Source organism: Amblyomma americanum, chromosome 1 (assembly GCF_052857255.1).
Source record: "Amblyomma americanum isolate KBUSLIRL-KWMA chromosome 1, ASM5285725v1, whole genome shotgun sequence".
Classification (NCBI taxonomy): domain Eukaryota; kingdom Metazoa; phylum Arthropoda; class Arachnida; order Ixodida; family Ixodidae; genus Amblyomma; species Amblyomma americanum.
The window spans coordinates 368,893,205-368,918,710 of NC_135497.1; the positions used below are offsets into that span (position 1 = coordinate 368,893,205).

Below are 25,506 nucleotides of genomic sequence, written 5' to 3' on the forward strand. Positions count from 1 at the left end.
AAAGTGCACCAGCATTCTAAGCAGAATTCTCTTTCACTCCAAACTTCCTTCCCTCCCTCACAGCATGGTTGCGGTGGGAATGTGAGACAGTTACTACGCCTTTCCTTTCCTCTATAATCACAACCACAACAGAGATGCACAAAGGCCAATTCAGGAAGCAGCGTCACTGCAGTCCGTTTGTGATGTCTTCGGGCGGCGAATGGGCTGTTTTGAGAAGCCTCCTAGAGACTCCAAGCGATTTGTCCAACGGGCAAGGCGTTGCGCCATACAGGTTATAGCATTCTGTAGACTCCCTAGCAATGCTGTAACAAGCTGTCACATTCCACACTTAAAGGCAGAGCTTAAGAGTCCTCCAATTTTTTTGTGTAAACCAAAGTAGTCGTGGTCGAGCATTGACTGTGCCAGTGCAGCCATTGACTCTTTGGATTCAAGGGTGCTGTCTTCGTTGTAGGGACTGATGGGTTGTCCCTGGCTCCTGGACAAACAAATGCCTTCCAGCTGTGTCGACATATTGCTATTGGACTCAATCATTTCTGAATGCACATGTGTGCTCCAGTAGGCATGCGAGAACTGGGCAGTTGATCGGTTGTTGTTCCACTCGGTACACTGTCTGCTGCATCTGAAATACATTTCCAGTGGATCCTGGGACAGGTTCCTCATGCAAAGGTGCCTGCAAGCAACAAGGTGGTTAGTAGTGGACTCCCTTTAAATGAAACTCGACCAGGACAAGGAAATCTGTTTCATTTACTGGCAGCTTTGTTTAAGGGTTGCGACCCCCAAGAAACCTGTGAAACGTTTGTTTCAGTTTGGCATGCCACTGCTTCACTAAGTAGGAGTTTATTCTAGTTAGGCTGCATGTGTGCTCCAAGCAGCCCTCTTGCTGGAACTACTGCTGGAGTACTTCTGCTGCTTGGCTTGCCTCATTAGTTGACATTAGAGAGCTGATTGTTGTCGTGGTCATTCTCCATTTCCCTATCATTACTGGTGGCTCCCTCAACTTCCTTCAAGATGTCAACTAAACTGTCCCCAAGGCAGGTGACATCATCAGTAGATTCATAATCATCCATTGTCACAGTACCAGTGCAACTCCTAACAGCCAGTACACCAAAAACAGCTTGTGCTTGAACGCTGTCAGATTTTTCGTGGTCTGTGACCACTTCCTTGGAAAAGCCCACATGACGAAAGCATTGTTGAATTGTTCATACCACAGGTGCGCCAAAAATCTACCCACAATCTAGCCACATGTGAAAAAAATCTAGTCACTGCCAGCTGTATGGTGGCCAAAAAATCTGCTGAATAATAATACAAAAACTCAAGGTGTGTGGATGACATTTTGTGTGGCTAACAGAACATGTCACATAACTGTTGTGTGGATATCTAGTATGTGACTGTAGCATATATGTGTACTCACTTGCACCGGTCTGCACCAAAGAGCATGTGCCCCAGCTGTGACACACTCTTCAGTGTGAATGCCAGTGATATCACAGACATACACCTTCTATCCTATGTCAATGTCCTTCCATCTGCCAACCGAAGGTCCACGAGTTGTGAGCCAGCAGCCTCCATCACTTCTTGGTAGTGCAACATTGACAATCACAGTACTGCCTTGAAGCCTTCAGCAGTCGCGTTGCTAGTGTTCAAGTGGTCAAAAACTCTGAAAGCAAATTGTACTTATATGAATGACTTACTGCTTGTACCTGTGTTATCAATACAAACATAAGGATTGTTCAAGGACCCACAGAAAAATACAATGGATACAAATTTCACAGTTGAAGCCGCATATATCAAACATGCACGAAAATGCCTAAGAGTTCAGTATAATGTGTGATTCGAGATAAAAATAGAAGTAAACTTAGCAACACAGAAACCCAATGAGATGGAAAAAAATTTATTAGTATGGCAGCCACTCAAGTGCACAGATTACTGGTGAAATAGTTGCGATTTGTTTTTTCATCTTCACTGCCTTGAAGAAAACATATTTTAAATGCTATCAATGGACCTCGAATGGCTGAGACTACAACCTTCCACTCTTCCTTCTGCTCTCTTCTTAGGCCGCATACCATTGTGCTGCTTCATGTCCAACATGCAAAACCAAATCGCACAAGTTTGTGCTTTCCACAAGCCTTCTATCGACGCGCAATAGTGACATACCATGCTAAGTGCACAGACCACATCGAAGCACGTGGGCACAAGTTCTCTTTAGTCCTCGTCACAATTCGCATCAGTGGTGTCCTGGTTGCCCGCAACGATGATGTCTTGATGTTTTCGTCCGAAACTTCTCCTGCTGTCTGTGGAGACAAAGTTGCTTACAGCTGCCCCATCATAAATAGCACCAGGAAATTCAGACAACCGCTTCTACACATCATCAAGACCCATGACGGCTTCGTCCTCTCCAGGAAAGCAGAGACCAGAAGGTCAAAAACAGTACTGTATAGTTTTGTTTTTGACATCATTTCATGACCCACTCTCTCTTCCAGTCTTCAGGTTCTGCAGGAGCTGTTCAATCAGACATTTCTAACAACCAACTTTCACCGTGCGAATTATCCCGTTCCAATGGTTGAAGAACCAACGTAGCATTCGGTGGCAGGAAGCGAAGAGCAATGTTGCTGAATGTAGCACTGCAGCGGTTGGCACAGCCATTGTCTACAATGAGGCAGACACTGTGATCTTGGCCCACAAGGTCATAGTTGCATAATTTCAGCCACCTGGCAAAAACTTTGCAGGTCATTCGCTCTCTTCGATTGGACCCACAGGTCACCAGAACCGAAAGCGTGCTCTGCAAGTATCGCAGAGGCTTGCTTTTCCGCTGGGTTTCTTTGCTTTAGCCCGAACGTTAGCATTGTTTTTCAAATTAGTGCTCAGCATGGTTTATGGAATCTTTTACCCTCTGGCAATTTCATATTTCTTCTCACCTCGTTTAACTCGCTTAATAATTTCTAGTTTCATGAAAAAGGGAGGCTCTGTTGTTTTGCAGATGCCACTGTGCGCACACAGAGACAAGGAAAACCATTCGAAATTGCCGATCGCAGCACGATGCACCATTATTTGCGAACTGTGTGACAACGTGGGCACAACCGGTGCAACACCCTAAAAACATATACTCTGGTCACTGGCAGTGGTGGTCCAGCCATTTCAAGTTCTGGAGCAACCCAGGAGCAGCACAAACGGAATAAAGGAGTAACCCAGAATAGTTTGTTAGTAACAAGGTCAGGTTAAACCATCTGTAGCTAGGAAGAAAAAAAAACAGAAGGTGCTCACAAAAACCAGTGACATTTTATTAATACTGGCACTGTCTTGCATGCAAGTTCAACTAAGCATGCCTGACTAAAAATCAAAAGGACACGTCCGCTTGAACGTTTCTTTTTTTCATGTTGGCACTATCTCAACGCTTCTAGGAATTTTCAACAAATTCATCAAGCTTTCAAAATGAATCAGCAAGGCTGCAATTCCCTTGTCCCAACAAAGCTTGACCTCATTGGACCTGCTCCAAGCTTTTGTTCTTCAACCCAGATGAGACTTCACTCCGCTTCAGGGACGACTGACATGAAGCAACCTTTTGATGCAACCGATATGATGCGCAAACATAGAAGAAGGATAACTCGGGAGAGGCCTTCGCTATTCGAGCTGCACTCCAAAATGTGTGCCGGAAGTTATGCTCTTTTGCAAGGGCTACTGGGAGTCTTTGGCCAAAGGTGCAGCCACTAGCAACGCTGAGTGCAGTGGCCTTGCCTGCTGCAATGCCTGCTGCACATGCGGAAGCGCACTGAGATGGCGGACAATTAGGGGTGGGGACGGCGGCTTCAAAAAATGTGACTTAACCGCCTATCCTGGGTTCTTTCCTTCCTCCCTCCATGTGCGCGAATAAACTGGCTGCTAAATTCTACCACAAGCCGGCCCACCCTGGATTGCCAACTGCGGAAACGTTTTAGTAAGATGCGAACTGAAAGCCTGAACGGTTGCAAAAACAGTCATTTTCCCATGACCACGTCTTTTTTTGGCGCAGCTAACGTGCAATATTGATCAATTTGCTGCTTTTGAAGCAGACTGGAGCAGCAAAATGTCAATGTATCAGAATGGTGCAAATGGAGCAGACGGAGCACCACTGCACTGGGTACGCGCCTGTCACCATGTTATAAAAAATCCGCATTATCATTAGTCTCCGCGTTCTATGTAGCCCCTTAGCACCAATAACACCGGCAGGTCCATGCGGAAAAGCTAACCTCCGGAGATGTGCTGAGGGAAAGCCACCTACTCGAGTCGCCTGGTGTTACCTGAAGTTTGATGTATCGGATGTGACACCTAATTTTGGTGATATAGCTGTACATTTTCCTGCACATTCACGTTGTAGCTTTGTGGTGCTCAGAAATTATTCAATATAAAGAATAATTCGATCTAACCAAGTTTGATATAATCGGGTTCAACTGCATATGCATATATGTCAGATGTTTTTCATTTTGCTTGGTATTCTCCACCAAGTATGTTATATCCTCCGCCACGTGCTGTCAGACTATGCCGGAGCAGCCGGAGAACCGCAAAGTCAAGCACCCAGCAAGTAATTCGATCAACTTTGTTTATTCCCAGTTCGTGATGGGTATATATACAAATGCAAGTGCCAGCTGACATGATAAGGTGCGAGCCTAGCGCCATCTAAGCTAGATAAACAGAACTGCTGAATACGACATTATCCCCCCTCAAAAAGAGCCACTTAGTAACTAACAACTGGAAAACACAATAAACACTCAATGTCTTCAACAGTCTTTAAACCACAATGGTGGTCTTCTTTGCCTTGTCGAACGCCTCAGTTCTGCAACATCCCTTCCAACTGGTGTCCGACCAGATGGCTGCTGAGGTGGGTCGTGGTTTTCCTGCTGTGGTTCGCCAAGTGGTGTTACTGCTTCAGGCGAACTACTTTTCGCAACTGCAGGTGGTGTAACAGGTCGGGGGCGGGGTACAAGCCGATTCCAATTCCATGTGCGGCCATCATTACATCATTAAGTTTGTAGGTGCCTTGACCACATTGGTCAACAATGATGAACGGGCTTGACTAGCTCAAAGCACCCTTAGGCACGTGACCTGGCAACTTGACTCGCACTGGTTGACCAGTTGTTAATGGAGAATGCTTCGCAGCTCGTTGACAGCCACTGTACGTCTTACTCGCTTGCTGGTTTTGTGTTATACCTGTGCTATACGGGCATGTTGAAATGACATTTGAGTCGAACGGCATTCGAAACTTCGAATGGCATTCGGACTGGACGGACCCGCACGGTGCTACACGACTATTCCAAAAGGATTCGAAAGCTTCAGTATTCTGCCGCCAAGCTACAGGGGCGCTGCTGCCGTCAAGTTTTGTTTTAAACAAATATACCAGCACCAATTAATTTGTATAGTTACAGCCCGCTATAAAATTGCTACTTTTAAAAGTAATATGTCATTTCTAATAAATTTTACTATTTATTCATTACTAAACGCCTCTGTTCTAACAGAGGCCCAAGCCCATAGCCCTGCCATTTTTTATGTGCGGTCTGTTGGCTACATTGGGCTCTATCTCCTGCGTGAGTCGTAAAAAAATGAAAAAGTGCAATAAACTTCACTGAATAAAAAAAAAAGCTCACTTAAAATGTACACACAGATGCACACGCACACAAAATAAAAAGACAAAACAGCAAAAGCAACAGCACAAAGTGAAAAAACTGGCACTGGGCTAAAATGGCTGCCTTTTTTTCCTATGATGGGTTCCAGAGTATGCGGTAAATATTTGCTTGCTAACAAAACTTCTGGAAAAGATCCGTGTAGTGTATATAAATAGTATTTGGAATTTCATCGTTTCACGAGCGTATTTGCTCTTCAAAACTTATGCTGCCACCTATGGCACGAAGACGCTGCAGTAGAGAGTAGTCGTGCTTGCGCCTCGAAGGCATTCCAAAATCTCGAATGTCTCCGTGGAGCTCCATCGACTGGAATGTCATGTGAACCGAATGCCGTTCAAAAATGTCGTGTAGCAGCGCAGGTTTGGCAGTCGAGTCAAATGACATTCGTTTGGAAGGCATTCGAAATGCCTGTGTAGCACAGGTATTACTCTGCTGCGGATGGCCTTGATTGCTGCCTGCATATCATGGAAAAACTGTTTACCTGGTGCTCCTACAAGATAAAGTTTTTTCTGCGATGATGGCCGTGAAAAAGGACAGAAGGCATCATTCCTGTGGTGGCATGAGGTGTGAAACAGTAGACTCCAAGGTATTCCGTGATAGCTTCCTTCAAAGGCCGACGTTCTCGTGTGCAGACTTGAATATACCTAGGTTTGAAGGTTTGAAGGTTTATTTCCGCAACTAGGTGTTGCGAGGACAGCCAGGAAAAAAGCTGTATAGACAGCTTGAAAGGTCCTGGCTTCCTCTTACAGTGCAGCATTGACGGCGGTAGAAAAGGACATCAAACAAAATGTAAGGAGAAAAAAAAAACACGTATGTTCAGTACATAGAACGACACATGTACGTTCAGTACGCAGTACATTCTGCATGTAAAGGAAAAAAGAACTACTTTAGGTCCAAGAGCCTATAAAGGCAAACGCAGAGAGGAGAAAATAAGGGACAGCAAAATTGACACATCCACTCAAAATGGCAATAGCAAGAAAAAATAACTGCAGGAACAATTGGGGCAATTCTTTCAGAGAAATATTGGAGACATCAAGATTCTTGTGGCAGTACAACTGGTTCAGAAGTGTCGGTAAAGTATGCTGCAACATTTGTTTACCATAGTTTGTGCGGCATTTCTTAACATTCCAAAGCTCTGCTGCGCGGGTATCATACACAGTTCTGCTTTGCTCTAGCCCAGCAAGTGTAAGTAAGGAGTCATCAATTTTCATTATGGCGAGTTTATATTTATGGCACAGCCTATAATTATACATGGATTTCATTGGAATAACGTTGTGTCGGTGGAAAAGGCTCGCTCGCAGTGTGGAAGAAATACAGCACTTTACATGCAATGCGTATATAATACGTTTTTGTAATACTGTGAGTTTGTTAATATTTTCGGATGTTGTTGTTGCCCACACCATACATCCGTAGTTGGCTATGAAAGAGAACAAAGAGTGATAAAGTAACATGTTGACTGACGTAGGAAAATTAAAGCAATGGCGGCGCATGATACCAACTGTTCTGGAAAGTTTCTTAACGACGTAATTAATATGGTCATTCCACGACATATCTACTGCAAAGTAAACGCCTAGAGTTTTCACAGTCTGCACAAATTCTATTCTGGTATTGTTTAATTCAATTAGAGGAAGTTCAAAGTGTTTGTGACGTGGGTGAAACATAATGGCTGCAGTTATACTAACGTTAATTCTTAAGTGATTATCAGCAGTCCAAGTATTTATTTCTTTTAAGGTTTTATTAGCTCGATTTGCGAGATCAACCGTTGAAGTACCCGAAAAAAACAGACTAGTGTCGTCTGCGTAAATTATGTACTTAGCAGTGCTATTGATGCGAACAATATCATTGATATAGAGAACAAAAAGAAACGGACCCAAAATGCTCCCTGTGTAACACCAGAAGCTACCGCTTTCAACTGGGAGCATTCACTGGCAATACTAACAAACTGAGATCTATGTCGCAAGTATGAGGAAATCAGCATATGGGCTATGCCTCTAATGCCGTAGTGATCTAATTTCTTGAGCAGCACAGAGTGATTAACAAGGTCAAACGCCTTTGAAAAATCTAAAAATAATCCAAGTACCATGTTTTTTGCTTCAAAATGTTTGCTTCAAAACCGGGTACTCTTCGAGTACCCGGTTAAACATCTCTACCTGCCCGTTGCGGATGGTAGACTGCCAAATACATATCACGGCCAGTCTCAAGGGGGCCGCGCGCTCTTTCATACGGCCTTCGTATTCGCCGCAGAAGCAATGCGAGTTTTTCTCCGGGAGTTACGCCGCCCGCCGCCGCTAGAGGCGCGACGACCCCACCGCTCCCTCCCCGCCTGCATCTGCGGCGGCAGGTGGCTTTTGCCTGGTTTCGCGCTGTAGACCGCTGGTTCGTGGTGAGCGCAGCACCGAAATCTAAGAGACACAAAATGCAGATGCTTAAACTGCCTATCTGCAGCACAGTCCACATGGCGCACAGATTCTTCGTTGCAAACTTTGCTCGATGAAAACATTGGAAATGAGGAATCACACTTTCATTCCTCAAAACTGTCGAGAATTTGTGGCTTTAAGTCCAGAAGGAAACACTCTGATCATTTCCTCTCGTAAATGTCATGGTCCGTGATTAAATGACAAGTTAATATATTCTAAGGGGAAGATCCATAATGAAAACTCAGAGAACGAATGTTTTGTGCTCGTCCCATAAAAATGTACTATATCACGGAAAAAATTCTGTATGACGCTTGAACCTTAAATCTGATAGCACCGTAGCGGGTGGTTTGAGACGGTACTTGAGTCGCTGAGCGGTCAAATAAATTGCAAGATTGCTGGGAGGTGTATATAGTACTTAATTACGTAGGTATCATTTTCGCACGTCCTCAATGAACTTATTTTCACCCTCATATACATCACAACTTCCTTAAAAAAGAGGCCTGTATCAATATCTCAAAAGAATGCTAATTACTAGTGTGCGAGCAAGGTCAAGAAGCATTGTAATGAATTCTTCTCTGCTCGAAGCCAATAGCCCGCGGCCTTTCCGCTTTTGTTGTCAAACAAGAGGCCACCAGATTTCTCTGGAATGACTGTAGCCACGTGCAAGCCTCTCTTCATGTTCAAAATTGTCGTAAGCGCATTAGGCGTCTAATGATTCAAGTTCTGGTAACCTTTCAATTTTGCAAGGCCGAAAGCGACCGTTATTCTTACCTTCGTTGACTGAGCACTTGTTTTGTCGCTGCGCCGGCGAACTCTATGCTTTGTTTGAGGACACGAGTTAGCCCCAATTAAACAGTTTTCTAGTTGGACACAAGCTTCCTTGTCGTCATTCTGACCTGACTAACGTTAACAGAACGTAACAGAAGCAACCAGTACAAGCTGCGTATGCTGCCACAGATATTGACATGTACTGAGTATTGCAATTTCAGAAAGTATGTATGTCCAATGAGTGACTTCAGCTACCATATAGAGAGCCATTTTTTGTTCTCCAGGTATATTCAACCTGTGGCGTGTCCTGAAACTTCCTAAAATATTTGGTTTAAATATCATTGTAAAAGACATCAGATTATGGACTTGAATGCCCAATGCCGTCTATTCTCTTAAATTCAGGGGATTTTACTAACTTGTAAGCATTTCAAATGTTCATTTTTAGTTCCTTACATTGTAAGCTAAGCCAGCTGGTATAACGTGCATTGCTGTGAGGTTTAGTGGAGCTCCGTTAAGTTTCGGAAAATTTCTTTTTGTGGTGCTACTTTGTTTCCTGAATAACGTGAGGAAAGTTCATGCTCACGGGAGGTTTATCGAAAGCGATGACGAGGCTACAGATATGCAGGAGAATAATGCAAAGCTGGTAGTCATCGCCTCTCAGATAAGTTTGCTCGCTCGTAAAGGCCGATTTTATTCAGGCAGAGCGCAGTTCCTAATTTTGCTTTGCTGGCAGTTAGTTCCTGCTTGCAGTTACTCTAAACAAGTGACTTAATTTTCGCGATGTCATGGGGTGGGACGGGCAGTCGTGAGACGGCGGCAAACTTCGAAATGCCTTTCCAAAAGGATATCTTGCACGTCGCGTGCTTCCAACGTGCTCTGCTCCAGCAGCCAGTGTTGGGTTTCGTCTATAACCGTTTCTTTCGCAAATGACATGACGCGTTTTCCTGGGTAGCACCGTGAATTACTGCTAATGCCGCCGTTGTGCAAACTTAAAGCAGCTGCACTTGAAATTTCAGCACCTATATTTACTCTGCAGAATCCTTTACTCCTTGAAACTCGCCATCCAAGTATTACATGCCGCATATCATTCTACGCACTCAAAGAACCTGCCAGAAGCTGAACTACAGAAGCTGAAAGCCTTGCTTTTTAGCCAAATATAAGGGCAGAACGTGTTGACGTCTGCGCTCGAAGCATACGTTTGACCATACACAGTCGGGCTCAAGGAGTGAGTGCGCAAACAAACAATCCGTTGTTTCAGATTTTGCCCATGGGAAAGGGGCTCACTACACGGTCTTTGCATAAAGCGTAAGGGGCAAAATATAAAGGCTTGACAGTTACCACTGACGCGGGCCGAATTGGGAGCGAGCACGCGTTCTCCTTCGGAGTGAACGGCGGTCGCAGCGGCGGAGCGGTGGGGCAGTGGCGACACCACCGAGGTGTGGCGAGAGGCGGAAACAACCCCATTGCGAAGGCCGTAAGAAGAAAAGCGCGCGCTCCCCTCGAGACCGGCCATGATACATATGTGCGATGCAACGTTACTTGAGAAAACTGTCAAACTCCAAGGCTGTAAACTGATCACCATGATCACTCACAATCTCATCTGGATATCCTTCCCTGCTGAAGATACTTTGCAGAGAGGAGATGACTGTTGCTGTAGTCACTTTCACTGAGAAACAAACCTCAGGCTACTTGCTGTAGTAATCGATGGCCGTAATGGCAAAACGGCAATCTGCATGCACAAAGAAAAAAAGGCTCACAATATCGATTCCTAGATTCTGCCATGGTACAGATGGGAATGTAACTGGCTGCAGAGGTGGTGTCAACCGGTTGGCATACCCCGCAAGATGCAATCAACTGCTCTATTTGCTTGCAGATAGCTGGCCAACACTATTGCTCCTGTAGTCGCTGCTTTGTCCTTGTTATTCCCGGATTGGACTCGTGGGCTGCGTCAAGAAGCCATGCTCCAAGGGACGAAGGTACTACAAATTTGTCTCCACAAAGCAGGTCTCCAACGACTGATAGCTCAGTCTGCACCCGGTAGAATAAAACTGCCTCAGCAGGCAACAAAAAACATAGAGAACAAAGAACGCAACACAACAAAAAATGCAGAGAACACAGAGAAAAAGCCATTGCCAAAAATATGGAAAGCAAGACAGATGAGGAAGTAGCTTATGTCGATGCATCAGGCGGAAAACATAGAGCGACAGTATCGGCAGTGGTAGATGGAGACGGTACACCCAAAATTACAGCCTTATCATGCACCCGATATGTAACTACAGCTGAAGAAGTTGCAATAGTGCTGGCTTGTGTCGGCACCAGAGCACACATAACAATTAGCGACAGCAAAACAGCCATTTGGAATTTTGCGAAAGGTAGAATCCCGAAGGAAGCCAGATGCATCCTCTAAACAAACCCAATTCATCGAAAAATGTCAATTAAATGGATACCTGCGCACAAATCTGCCCCTGGCAACGAGGCTGAACACGTGCTCACTCGAGAGCTCTACTACCGAGCGGCCGTTGAACAGCCCGGATGCAAGGATATGAAAGATTGCAGCATTACATACCACGAACTTACTGAACACTATAAACTACATAGAAGGATATTTCCACCCCCAGATCAGTCTTTCTCCAATAATGAGGCGCGCATTTGGAGGCGGATACAAGCTGGAAATTACATCTGCCCAGTCTGGGTCTACCTGACAGACTGGGGATGAAAAAGATTCAAAATGTAAAAATTGCGGTGAAAAGGGCACTCTTCATCATATAACTTGGGAATGCACCAAATCCCCGGGCGCCGGCTTAAACATCAACAGTAGAGAAGCCTGGGAAGTTTCGCTGCGGAGCGAGGACCCCGCCATCAAGCAGCAAGCCACCTGCCTGGCGGCTAAGGCCGTGAAGAAGCAATGCATGTTCACTTGTTCTTACTCTGCGGAGCATCCCCTACCCGCGTCCCAGGCCCGCGTGCTGGGAACGGGAATTTGGGGGCTCCTTCTCGGTGGACAATAAAGTTTCCATTCACTCATTCATTCCGTACACAATGACACCACCTATGTAGCACAAAGTGTTTTTGCAGTTCTGCAAAATAGTGACCATCATTTTCTGAAAGGAGGCGGTGCTGATGCAAGGCCGAAGCATACGCGTTTGAATGTGTATAGTCCACCATCGGTTATGAAGGTAGTCAATTCTCTGCTTTCAGGGCTCAGAAGGACTTGGTGATATGCAGCTGCTAAATCAATCTTTGAAAAATACCTTGCACCATGACGTTTGTGCAATAGTTTTTCCGTGTGCGGTAGCGGAAATTCGTCAACGACAATCGCTTTTTCGGTTCGTGCAGATCGACACAAATTCTTATCTTGCCGTTTTTCTTTGCAACTGCTACAATTCGTGACACCCATTCAGAGGCGTCAATCTTTTCTATGACATCTTCTTGCTCAAGGCGTCGCAGCTCTTCGCTTGGCCTTGCACGAAAAATGGCAAATGCCGCAACTTAGCAGCAACAGGCGTGATTCTTTTCTTATCTTGACCTTATGAACAAAATTTGTTGCCAGCCCTAACTTCCCATCGAACAAGTGCGAAAAGTGGCAAAACAGTTCACGGTCAAGACCTTCTAGTGTTCGCATAATATGGGTGCATTGCACTGACGTACCGTTGATGTGCAGCCGCAGTGCTTCGATAGCATCGATGCCGAGGATGTCAGTAGCGTCCTTGACGACGTAGAAAAGTATCTCGGCGTGCCGATCCTGGAAAATGACTGGCGCTGTGAAACACACCTCGGTGGTTATTCTGCAGCGAGAGAAATCGTAAAGTGATGCTGATGTTGGCTGCATAGGAAAGCATTTCAAACTTGAATACGTGGCAGTCGACAGAATGGAGACAGCAGAGCCCGTGTCTACAAGGAAACATATAGGTACATCTTGTACGAGGACTTGTGTGTATCCCTCCTTTGCCCTGCCGGTCGAGAAGCAACACATAGAGATCACCGGATGTACTGCAGGTGTCGACTTCTCGGATAGCGAGGGCCCGCTCGTTTGGCATGCCACTCCCACAGACACACTGAAAATGTCCTCGTTTGCCATATTTGCTGCATATTTTACCCCGCACCTTGCATGTCTTGGAATATGCAAGATGCCGTGGAGACCCGCAACGAAAACAGGACTTGTGCTGCTGCGGAGGCGGTAACCGCGATTCCGTGTGGCATAGCATCCGGTGTTTTTCCACGTTTCGAATGCTCGCAGACGATGACTGCAGCTCAAGTCAGTATTTCGTGGCTTCTTCCATGCTGTTTGCAATAGCCAGTGCATGTTCAAGAATGAGCGAAATGCCTTCCAGAAGTAGGCGTTCCCGATGAACAGGGTTGCACATTTTCACTACAAGTTGGTCACAAATAAAATCGTCAGCCTGCTTACCGAAATTGCAACTCAATGCCAGCTCGCGCAACGCCAAGACAAACGCTGCTGCAGTCTCCGCAGGCAGTTGGGTGCGCTGTCCGAACCGACGGCGCTCCGCGACGATCTTCGTTTTAGAAGTGAAGTAGGCGTCCAACATAGCCACCGCTGCATCGTACTCATTGCTCGTACCGCTTCCTTCCTTTTCCCCTGCTGGTGGCATCAACGGTTTCGCCTTCAGACACACGTAGTACAAACGTTGGCCTCCCACATCCAGGCAGTGCGGCAGCAAAGCTTTATGGCGTGCAGGTGGGTGGGCGTCGCTCTCCGACGCCAGGAGATAATGCTTGAAAAGCGGTGCTACTACGTTCAAGAAATGGCGGGCTTCCCAAGCATCGGCAGGAACTCGGACGGTTGGTGCAGGCTCATTGCTTCAGCTTTAAGTCACTACACCACTTGGTGCCAACTGTTGTGTTCTCTGCTGAGGGATGCTGAGGGAAAGCCAGCTACTTGAGTCGCCCGGCGTTGCCTGAAGTTTGATCTATCGGATGTGACAGATAATTTTGTGTGATATAGCCGTACATTTTCCTACATATTCACGTAGTAGCTTTGTAGTGCTCAGAAATTATTCGATACAAAGGATACTCGATCTAACCAAGTTTGATAGAATCGGGTTTGACTGCATATGGATATATGTCAGATGTTTTTCATTTTGCTTGGTATTCTGCACCAAGTATGTTGTATCCTCTGCCATGCCCTGCCTGACTACGCCAGAGCAGCCGGAGAACCCCGAAGTCATGCACCCGCCACGAACTTCGACCAACTCTGTTTATTCCCAGTTCGTGATGGGTATACTACATACAAATGCAAGTGTCCGCTGACATGATAAGGCCTAGTGCCATCAAGGTTAGATAACCAGAACTACTTAATACGACAAAGTACATTAACGAAGATTGTTATATGTATTAGGAAGTGTAAGCAAAACCCAAATTCTATCTAAATTCTTGATAAGAATATTCATTATTGGAAATAATTTTAAAGAAGCATATTCTCAATGACTGAGTGGCTCAATGTTTATAGCACCTTTTCCCTAAGGCGGTTCACCCAGAGAGTAATCCTACTACAAGTGGTTATGCCTGTAGCACCATGCCATGCCTTCAATCAATGTAAAGAGGTTCAAAAACAGTTGTTTGAACTGATTTTGACTAGAGTATTTTCAGCTTCAAGCACATAATCTCTCATGGTAGCAGTACAGGATGTGAATTAAACACAGTACTTCATTCACTAAGGACGTAGCTAGGACTTGAAGGCTGTCCATTAAGTGCGTGAGCACTACTTCCTGCAAACAAGGACTTCACCGGTGTCTGGCTGAAGCCGTGACCTTGAAGCGCGAAAGATAAGCAGGAGGCGGTGTGGTCACAGAAATGCGGCCAATGAGCGGGCGGCTGTATCACACCTATGGCCATGTAGCTGGCGTCAGCACGCTTTCTGCAGATGGTGTGGGACAGGTGTCACTCGCGCTTCCTCAAGCAGTGCTAGAGCACCTAATTCACATCTGATTAACTATGCAAATTGGCTGTCTTTTTTTCACTAAGGGTAGACTGCTGGGCTAGTTGGTTGTTTGCATTATTATGGAACATGTTACCAGCGCAAGAAACAAGGACCAAGGGAGAAGCCAGAAGAGAGAGGACAAAGGGAGAAGAAAGAAAAAAAATGCGTTCGTGTTGTCTTCTCCCTTTGTCCTTGTTTCTTGCGCTGGTCTTTTTTTTGTACAGAGCTGACATGGCTCTGTGCTTGCATGCTACCTGCCAGCTGGCTTTTGAGCCATACATGTGATACATTAGTATTTCACCAAGACCCTTACAGGCTTATTGCTTTGAGCCCATTCATTAGTATTGTTTCTCACTCAAGTGCCTGCAAATAAGCCATTAAGAGATACCACAAAGCTAGTTGCATTAAAACTGACTGAATATTCTATACAGCATATAACAACTATTCAAAGAGCATTTTGATAGCATTTGTTTAGATTTACCGCTGCCATGTTTACCATATACTTTTGATACAAGGCAGCTGCAAGCTGCATTTCATAACCAATTATGATTTCCAACTTTGCAAAAGCATAATACTACAATAATATAGTTTTATTATGGGTCCTTGAAGGTAACAGACTGAATTCCAAGAGAAGCGTAGCAGGGGGCGGCAGAAAGTTAGGTGGGTGGATGAGATTAAGGGGGATAGGGCGACCGCAGCTTATATAGAATAGGGTTAATTGGAGAGAAATTGGAGAGGCATTTGCCTTGCAGTGGGTGTAATCAGGCTGATGATGATGATTTCAAATTATTACTCATGACTAACTGATACAAGCACTCCTGTATAGCACAGAACCCCTCATGTAATGTCCCTTGTGGACCTTTGAGGAACAAACAAACAAAAAGAACTGTATCATTTATTCAGCAGTAATGTTAATTGAATATTAGTCACCTGTGGACTGAGAACATTGAAATTGTTGGAGATTTCAATGCACCATGATGCTTGTTGCTGCACATGGCTACATAAGGTTGCTATGTAGTACACAAGCTTTTCAAATGAGATACAATTTGCAGACACCACTGTAGCACCATTTCATCAGTTAATACTTTCTTATTGTACTGTAGCACGATTTAACTTGAAATTTTTAAAATTATTTTTTGCATTGTTGCTTCATGCTTGAAGCTGCTGCTTCAAGCAGAAAAGGTTAAACATTTTCAGCATTTAAGGATCTGACCAAGTCACAACTCTTATAGCTTTAGGAATTATGCCACAAGGCAAATAAAAAAAAAGGTTTCTTGGCTGATGGCCTGCACTGAATGTCGCAAAGTCATGAAGAGTTCTGCATACCCTGTGTCCTGAAAATGCTTCAAGCACTGACCTAACTATATGTGATCGTTTGCAGTACTTAAGTCAGCGTACGCAAAGCAAGTCATTGCACTTCTTACCGATCAACCATGGCTATAAACTTGGCTGTACCACTGCAGTCAACGAATTCTGGGAGCTGCAGCCTTGACGTGAATTCCTGTGCCTTGCTCACAAAGCTGCTAAAAGTCTGTGCTGCCAATTTAACATTCGTCACCTGTTGAAGAAAGGAGAAGCAGGTCTTTTGAACTTTTACTGATGGTGTTACAAGTGGCACACCTCTCGATAATATAACTGATGTGGTCTCTTGAAAGTTTGTTGGCTGCACACAATCCTTCCTTGTCCTGCAGCTCGTGGAGGCACACAGTAGATTTCAAGTGGACAGCCTTGAATAAAGTGATAGAGGATTTGAGGTGTTTGTAACTTTAAAGGCACACTTACTTTCTTAGCATTTATGCAGCTTTACCTAAAGCCAAAATACTTGATCGTTTTGTTTATTTTTTACAACACAATTTTCTTATAACGGTAGGTGCATACAGCTTTGCTGCTTCAGTAGCCTAAAGTAAGCAGAGCGAAGCAGGCTTCTACTCTGAAGTATTTTACTGCTACGTCTATAAATTTTAATTGCCGAGTGAAGACTGAAGCAGGCTTCAACTCTTAAGTATTTTATGGCTACGTCTATAAATTCCAATTGCCGAGTAAAGAGTGAAGCAGGCTTCAACTCTGAAGTATTTTGTCTATAAAATCTAATTTCCGAGTGAAGAGTGAAGCATTGCTGCAAAGGTGAGCAGGCTTAACACAGTGCTTAACTTTGCATAGTGATAACTGAGTTGAATCACACTGCTTTAGAGATGCTTTCAGAGAACACTAAGAAAAAACTGAAGGTGGCTAATATCTACTGTTTTCCACTTTTTGATGGCACAGAAGTTAGTTTCACTGAAATCACAGCTTTTATAAGCTAGATGAGGGCAAAAAGTGAGATCCATGCATCATTGCCCGAGGCCATGTTTTGAAGCAAGCTGTGATAATGTCGTGCTCATTTTTTTCTCTTTCTGTGGTCATTCCTTTGTTTTTCGATCTTTGAGGCTAGACCAGAGCACCATCCGCTTCCAGTCAGGAATCACTCAGCTCAGAATAGGCTTGCTGTCTTCATCAATGCAACAAGTTTGAATCAAGTGGCAGGAAAAAGTATTCTTTTGTGAACTATAGATTTCGGAACAATAAATGCTTTCTTCACAGCTGAATGAATATTACAGCTGCAAAAATACTCAAAAGAAAAATAACGTAGTGTTGTCCTCTATGCACCTTTAAAGCCACCCTCACTCTTCCTTTAAAGTGTGTGACCTCATGTGAAGTGACTGCACTCAGCACTCCTGGTCATTTTTAAGCTTTCTACAGTATCAATTTTCATAGTGACATTCAGGATGTGAATACAACTGATATCATTTACATGGCATGAAAACAAAATGCACCTGCACCATGCTAGTCTCTTTAAGAACAGCCACAGCTCAGCTCTATTTCGATGCTGTTTGTTTTAATAGCCCAGTCATGATTCAAGAGCAAAGCCAAGGCACTAGCATGGGCTTTCTCATGGTGTTCTTGTTTTATGTCTTTCAGACATTCTAGCCTTATGTACTGTTTCTTAGCACAAACACATGCAAGAACACTGGCGCCTAACATTTCTCTTCACTGACCTTTTATCCTCACATTTTGTGAGTGCAAACATGTGCACAGGTCTAGCTACTGAGGTGGCTGTGTGCCAAACTATAAATAGCAGACCAATAATCTTATAATATATTGGGCAGGTTTAGATTGTATTAGCTGTTTAGGTTTAAGTAGAATATCCATTAAAATCTTTTCACTGCTAAAATGTATTTAATTACCACACCACAGGAGCTGTTGACCACAGAACCTTTGTCGCCAAGCAAACTTGTGAGCATCTTCATACCGTGGCAGGTGTAAAAGATCATGAAAATCTTCTGCTGCACATTTTTTGTGTAGAGAAAAAGGTCTTGAGGTCACTGTATGACTGCTTGTGGATGTGGCAGCCAAGCAGCTTTGCCATCGTCACATTTCTACTGAGCCAACTACACGACAACCACTACAGGTCAGTCCACACTCGGTTATGCAATTTATGGCTTCAAAAAGTAAGTTCTTCAACACCTTACACAACAGCCCAGCATTCAAAAAATACCCAAATGGCACCTTCAATGGTGCTGCAACGCCAAATGCCATGAATACAAGCACGTCTACTTGACGACACGTTGTCAGCATTGTTCAGTTTTTACCCAGGTTACCTGTGCCCCCGATGACCAATGGGAGCATGCTCGCAAGCCTTTCTAATGCTCATAACTTAAAGCACAATAATGCACAAGCCCTTTCTAGGTCATGCGCACCTCAGCTATGAAGCCTGGACAGCCACTGTCTAATGGCCTGTCCACAGGGCATAGGAAACAGTGCACTCAGGTAATCATATACCTGTAGAGAACAGTAATACAGTGTGGAAGAAAGCTTTATTTCTTGACTGTACTTTCTGCGACAGGCATACCTAGCTGCTGAGTTTTTCCCCCATCCTTACAAAACGTCGTAGCAGGTTTCTGAAATCTTGAAGCTCTTTCTGATTCTTCTAATAGCACAATCTTCTCTTTCATATGTTTACATTCTTTAATGTTGGGGCATTTTTTAGGGCACTGATTTTATTTCACACAGTTATCAGATCTTTCTGCAGTTTCTTCACCTGCTCCTCAGCGCATTCTCGGTGACAGTACGAGTGGTCATGCTTCTCTGGTGAGCCATAGGTGCTGGTGGATGCCTGTTTTTGGTGCGTTTTAGTTTTTCTTTCAAATTTTTGCATCCGAAAGAGCGGGGTGCGGGCTATAGACGAGGGCGGCTTATACGCGAGTATATACGCTGGTTCCTGCACTGCGCATGTGCACGCCACCATGGAGAGCTCTGGCAGATGTGCGCTTCGTCGCCGTATTGCAGAGAGCAGGAACGGAGGCATCCCAGGTATGCTACCTACTTCCTCCGTGACGTTGCACACCTTGACCAAGTGAAGCGGGAAAGCGTCTGCCGGCATTGCATGCGCAGGGCATGCAAGTGGGTTCTGTATAGAATGCCGGTGCACTCTGATGCGTTCAGCGAAACGCTGGTTGTGTTCGTTGCGACGCCCGGTCACCCACAGCCAAAGCTCCGGCAGGGCAAGGTAATAAAAAAAATTAAACCAGCATTGTGCCTTATATCACCAGAGCTATCGCTCGACATTCAGTTCAGTAGCGTTGAAACCCTCTAAGCATTTTTTTAGACAGGGTTTTTTATCCAGTGTGTTTATTTTTCTGTCTGTGTTCATTGTTTTACATACTTAACACATTCACAGCAGAATGGGTCACCAGTGAGTCATGTCATTTAATCGTAATTTGCAGCCACAAATGTTGTGTCACATGGTGAAGGCATGGGTCAGATTTTATCCTCAGGTCTAAGAAGGAGGACCGTACAATAAAATTGGTCTCATGGCTTTATCGCGTGATGCAGTACTCATGCCCACATAGTATGGATAAATGACGTGACCCACAGGTGACCCATGACAAAGTGAGCGTGTTAAAATCTGTGTGACAAAACCTTTATCAACTATAATTACTCAATGCTAAGAAGTTGCCTCAAACTGCAGTGCTGAAGTATCTCATGTCCTGTAAAATATCTGGCAAAATGCACTGCATTTTTCTGAATGTCAGTGGATATTTTTGTGCCAGCCCCCAGTGGCCGCTGCGGTATACATTACACTTTGGAACAGCACTCCCAGTGCACTGCAGCATCTTAGCAATTCCAGATGAATTTTACACCTTACTGTTCGCCAAGCCAAGGAACTTCTTACATTTGGTTCTGCTTTTGACTTGTGTGTTGTGTGCTTGCGAATGAAATCCAATAAAATATGTATATGTGATGCCTACCTGTGAGCCTCCATTGCTGTGTTTTACGTGTGATGACACTGGGCCTTCACGCAGCACATATTGTTGGAGCCCAGCTCAGAAGTCACTTGACTCGAAGTGAGTGGGGCACAATGCCTGGTGCCTCCTGGGCCTGAAGTCCGGTTGCCCCACTGCTTGAAGCTATTTAGGCAGCAAGCTGGGTTCGTTCAGCAAGAACCTGTGCACTGAAAGGTGAAAGAAGGGAAAGAAAAAAGCTTTTCGTGAATTTAAAACTTAACAGCCTGCTAATGTGACAACTCTGCACATTTTTTGCAAGAACCTTAAAGACACTAACCTTAAAGAATCCCAAAGTACTTCAACAAGCACTAGTTATATTAACTGTACTCTGAGGATTGCACTATCTTGACTCTGAATTCTGGTGGTGGCCTCACATTGAATGCAGAAGCAATTCGCACTTCATGAAATAATTCATGGAAATACCTTCAGTACCATGAATACTGCTGCCACTTGTGGTAGGACAGGTTCCTGCTTCCAGGTTCCTGTTTCTCTTTACAAAATCCGTAAGCCCTCTGCCAGGACATGGCGAGTGCCACCACTTTCCGCGTGAAAACAGTTGCTCATGATCCAAATGTATGGTGCAAACCCACAATAGCAGAAGACACCAATGGAGCGTTTCTATTTTTCACAATGTCAACATGGAAGGTCCGAAAGTCTACTGTTTCAAGCGTTAAAAATTTTTTTCAAACATTTGCTTTCAAAACGCGTCTTTTAAACACAATTGGTTTCAGTGGTTAGCTATATTTGGCTACCAGGGGTGGGACTGCACAGAGTCATTTTGGAGGTAGTAAAATCAAGTTTTGGAGCAATATGGCTCAGGCAAATTTGCATATTGGAGCAGTTTGGCGCCGCCAAAATTGCACTTTGGAGCTTCTTCGAGCAAACTAAATTTCACTTTTGAGTTATTTGAAGCTGACAGACGAGCAATTCAAGCAATTTGAAGCTAATAGAATATAACCGCCTTCGACACTCCGCGCGACTACGGACACGTCATCCTGCGCACCGGACTCCCACCTGGAAGCGCAAACACACGGCGCCGCAGCGCTGGTGCACCTGTCTGATGCGTTCGAAATTCGCACCAGAAAGGATGAAATATAATGGTTTAGAACTGAGGTTGTGGTTAGAACCGGCAGAAATTGTGGTTAGACCTGGGGAAAAAAAGTGCGTCCCTTACACAAGTATCATGGTAGTAGTTTTATCAGCCGAAATAATTTGTAAATATCGCATTCCCTTTTGTGCTACCTCTCACTTCAATGCAATAACAGCGCACACAGACACACCATGCCTTGGCACAAATATGCTACCCACCTGTTGCAGTGCTTGTGACAGAAGACTGTGTGCTTTCCCCCACCAGGCCTCCCATGAGTGCGCGATAAAGAACCATCTTTGTTGGCTGACCCTCGCAAGCTTTCAATTGAACCGGCACCAAAAATTATACTATCCTTGAAATAAACAAAGTATTCACGTTTGCTCATTTTTGCCATCCAGGCATGGATAGCGAACTCAAAGAACAGGTGAACAGAAAGCAAGCACAACGACACGTGCACGAAGCACGCACTTTTAAAACAGAACAAAAGAAGCTACTACACTACTTGAACTCCAGAGTGAAGACTGTTAGCAGCGCACATAGCTCTGCCTGCCTCCTGTAGTTTCATTTTTTTGCAAGCCAATCAAGATGCACCGCGGGAGATGGCTATAAATGAGAGTGGGTCAAACGGCAGCATGGCGCTAGCTTTCCCGCAATACCTAAAACATTGGTGGCACTACCACCGAACACAGTCATGACGGGTGAAAATGCTCCCAAACGCATGGTCCGATCGACGCGGTAACATAATTTAAGTCACCGCCGACCCAGAGAACCGCAATCGACCACGGGCTGGTAAATGTAAAACTGTTCCAATCTATCTTTATTCTAAATCTGCCATGCCCTCAGAATCAACATGGCTCAGCACCCCATTAACACCGAGTTTGCTCGCAGCATCTTTAGCCTCCCTTTCAATCTTCCGTTCACAAGTTAAGAAACGCCGTGCACTTGGCCGTGCTGCTCGGCCTACTCAACCCCATTCAGTTCCTTGGCGTCAGGAAGTGACGACAGCCGGGACTCGGGAGTGGCCCCACACGTGCCATCACTTGCTGGAACTGCCTAAAAGAGCACGAAAATTATAAGAAACTGTGCGGGAGACACCCACCAAGCGGAATATGAATGGCTGCATTGTCTTTTTGAAAAACGAATGATCGCACTGTTCATGACCGCTGCCGAAGCCCAGCTGCCGGAGCACAGATGCCGAAGTCGTTCTGGCCATTCTGGAGCAAAGAGGCACAATTTTCGTCTCTTCTCTGGGGTTAGCACAGTTTGGCGCAAGAAGTTCCGTTTCTATCAAAATGGTGCAATTGGAGCAGGAGTCGCACCCCTGAGCTACATGAAGAGAAAGTCCACTTTAAAAGAGTAAATTCGGTGGTTGTTTACACCTATCTGCTTTTCTCAAGCAGCTTTTATTATAGGTAATTTCAATTAAAGCACTCCCTCACAGTATTTTTATCAAAAATTTATATTTCAGCAGTTGTAGTCATGGTTTAGAGGCAATACTAGCCAAGCCAGGCAAGAAACCTCGTCTTCCCAGCATTCTTGCCTTGGACGAAGTGCTCTTTAAGAAACTTGCATAGATGGTGGCACCAGCTTCTTCTATAGGTAATATTTAGAAACGCCATAGTTCTCGGAGACAGGCAGTGCATTTTTTCATCACGCCTGCTATCATGTGCACATCAAAGGTGCGTGAGTGACTCTGCAGCATGGAACTAATGTTTTGAGCCGGGCTATTTCGATCATATCCTGTCACGCTGGTGGTACCTGGATGCGTCCTCCTTTCATGAGCACACCCAAATTAACTAGTGTGAGATCCATAGCATACGAACTGACATGCACGCAATGCCATAAACTTCCATGGGCACTGGCAGGACCGAGCCAGCAGTCTGAATTATCTGCATTTCCAAATAACGGAGGTTGAATTAATGAGCTATCATGATATACACACAAATTTTCAGATTTTTCTTTACAGCAGAGCATAATGCATATCTGAAAGTGTTAAACCGGCTTATGCTGAGCGTCAAACTCTACCCCATTTTTGCCTGTTTGGGAAGCTGTCTCGCATTTCTCCGGAACCATGCAATAATCACCCTCTTTCAATAAACTATCTATATTGCTTAATAGGAATGATAAGAATGCAAACAACAATTATTTCAATTTGCCTTTAACCCGCAATGCCTATGGAAAGTCCCTAATTAAGTACTGTGCTACAAAAGTGCAGAACTAAATCGGGCCTTTGGCAAGTGGCCTAATAACTTTGTGACGTGAGAGGCAGCCAGATTTCTGTGAAATCCTTGAAGCCGCATGAAACTGCTTCTACAATGTCTGAAATCATCACAGGTGTTTCCATGCCTTAGCTTAAAAGTTCTTTGTTGCATTCAATCTAGCGTGGCGGAATGCGGCAGCGATTCTGATCTTCGATTACCGCACAGTGCGCTTGCTGCTGTCACTGCTGCTGAGTAGTTGGTTTGTATGAGCTTGTGTGCCCAACAAACGGTTTGTGTCCCCCACTGGTCTACTGTCTGCCATTCATGCCTGTACATGTTTTTATGCTGTCATCTCAACCACATGACACTATCAATGTGTAGCAAAAGGAAAGGACGTTTTCCTCGCTCCTGCGACTCTGCTGAAGATGAAACTTGAAGGTGAGCAGGCACACCTTGAGAGTTATCCACGGCAATAAATCTATCAACCCCTGTGCTGTCTACAACCGTCGCCGCCCTAGAGCACCCATGTGTGCCAGATATAGGGAAGTAAAGGAGGGGGAAGGGAAGGCACCTTCCAAGCTATTGTGCTGACACTGCTGGTCATTTCAATGAGCATTTATGCCTTTGCCAGAAGGAGGTAAAACTGGAGATGGGGAGACAGGGGTCAGCTCGCTACCACGCTGAAGATGGCAGTCACTTTAGCCATCTTTGGCATCTAGCTAACAAAGAGCTGAAATGAGAAGATGATTTGCTCACTACAGAGGCCGAATAACTAATAACATGCTGAAGGGGTTGGAAGGGAATGGGATGAGAGTTAGTGGATTAGCCACTGTGGCGATGCATGGAGTAAATAAGTGCCATATCCCTTGGCACAGAAGCTGAAGTGATCAAGTGCCACTGAATGAGGTCTGTGAGAGGAGCAACATTGACTCTTCTACTGAAATTGGGGAAGTGTTAATTTGGACGCTAATACCTTAACTGTAGCCCATGTGCATAGATCTCTAAAAGCATTTGTGTGCTCAAATGCCTAAAGCCACGTAGAGTCGCAACAAAAAAAGATTAGCACAACGTCAGCGGAGCAAAGAAAAAGAACACTGCACCACTGGCACAGCAACGTGCTTTGCGAACATGCCTGGCACTTTTGTTATTGCCATGTTTGTAACCGAAGCACCAAGCGTTGCTATCTGCTGCTCCAGCGGCAAGTCACTAGTGCTAATCTTTTTTAATCGTGATTGTACCTAGGGGCACCCACTCCACTGTGGCTACCAGCTCCCGTTTATCTTTGATTCTTTCACTGCAGAGAGAAAATACAGCCATTTTGACTCGAGATTAAGTTGTGTTCTCTCCAAAGAATTTATTTCTTGATGAAGCATTTATTTTCATGATAATCACATTTCAGTGCCAAAATCACTGAGTAGCTTGATGGCCATGGTGACCATGTTGGAGGCGGCTGGTGCAAGCCGTCAAAACGAAGACTGGAATTTCTGTGCTGTGTTATGACTCAGCTAGCGATACAATGTTTGCCCAGCCGATGGCCCCAAAGAAGGGTGCCACGCTGAGAAAGAGCCTGCAGGAGCTTGGCGACAGACGAAACCAAAAGCTCCCATTCTGGAGAATAAAGTGGTGGAGCCATCAGGTAATTACCCATTTTCGTAAAGAGCCGGCCTCACCATAGAGAGCTCGCCGCAGTTGAGGACCGTGGCCTCTCAAGGACCACGTGTTTTCGGGGACACGGGGCCGCTTGCACCTTTGCACCACTGTTGCTACACTACAGGAATTAGCAGCGGAGTTCTGATTTTTCCTTGCCCATTCCCACGGGTTGACTCTGCAACAAGTGACTTTGATTGGTTCATATCTTGGAGAAATGTGCCTCGTATTGGATTGACCACTGCCTGATGGAGGGCAGAACCATAGGGAATTTAAAGATGGTGCTGAGTGCGAAACGACACTCTGGGCCCTGGCGACAAGGCTCATCCAGTCGCTCGATGCTATGGACTCTTAAATTTTAACTATTTGCTCTTTCTAAAGTATGTAAATAGGTTCATAAAAGTGCCATTAAACCCGCCTGTTTTCGTTTTCCCAAGCTTCAAGCTTCAGTCTTTCCGCAGCCTCAAGACTTA

The 25,506-nt window shown here is 44.9% G+C and overlaps 1 protein-coding gene across 10 annotated transcripts in view; it reads right to left on the reverse strand.

The window, feature by feature from the left end:
* The window catches only part of LOC144115640 (uncharacterized), a 73,049-nt gene that overhangs the window by 14,282 nt on the left and 33,261 nt on the right, over positions 1–25,506 (reverse strand). The window contains exons 6-8 of one of the 10 annotated variants that reach the window (XM_077650077.1): positions 20,060–20,262; positions 16,196–16,329; positions 1,412–1,654 (exon numbers count right to left, since the gene is read on the reverse strand). The exons of 8 other annotated variants lie outside the window; for them this stretch is intronic. In XM_077650077.1, coding sequence (XP_077506203.1) covers positions 1,412–1,491 — 80 coding nt within the window. In that variant the 5' untranslated portion in view covers positions 1,492–1,654; positions 16,196–16,329; positions 20,060–20,262. The remainder of the gene's footprint in view (positions 1–1,411; positions 1,655–16,195; positions 16,330–20,059; positions 20,263–25,506) is intronic. One more of the 10 variants, XM_077650078.1, reaches the window with a different exon arrangement.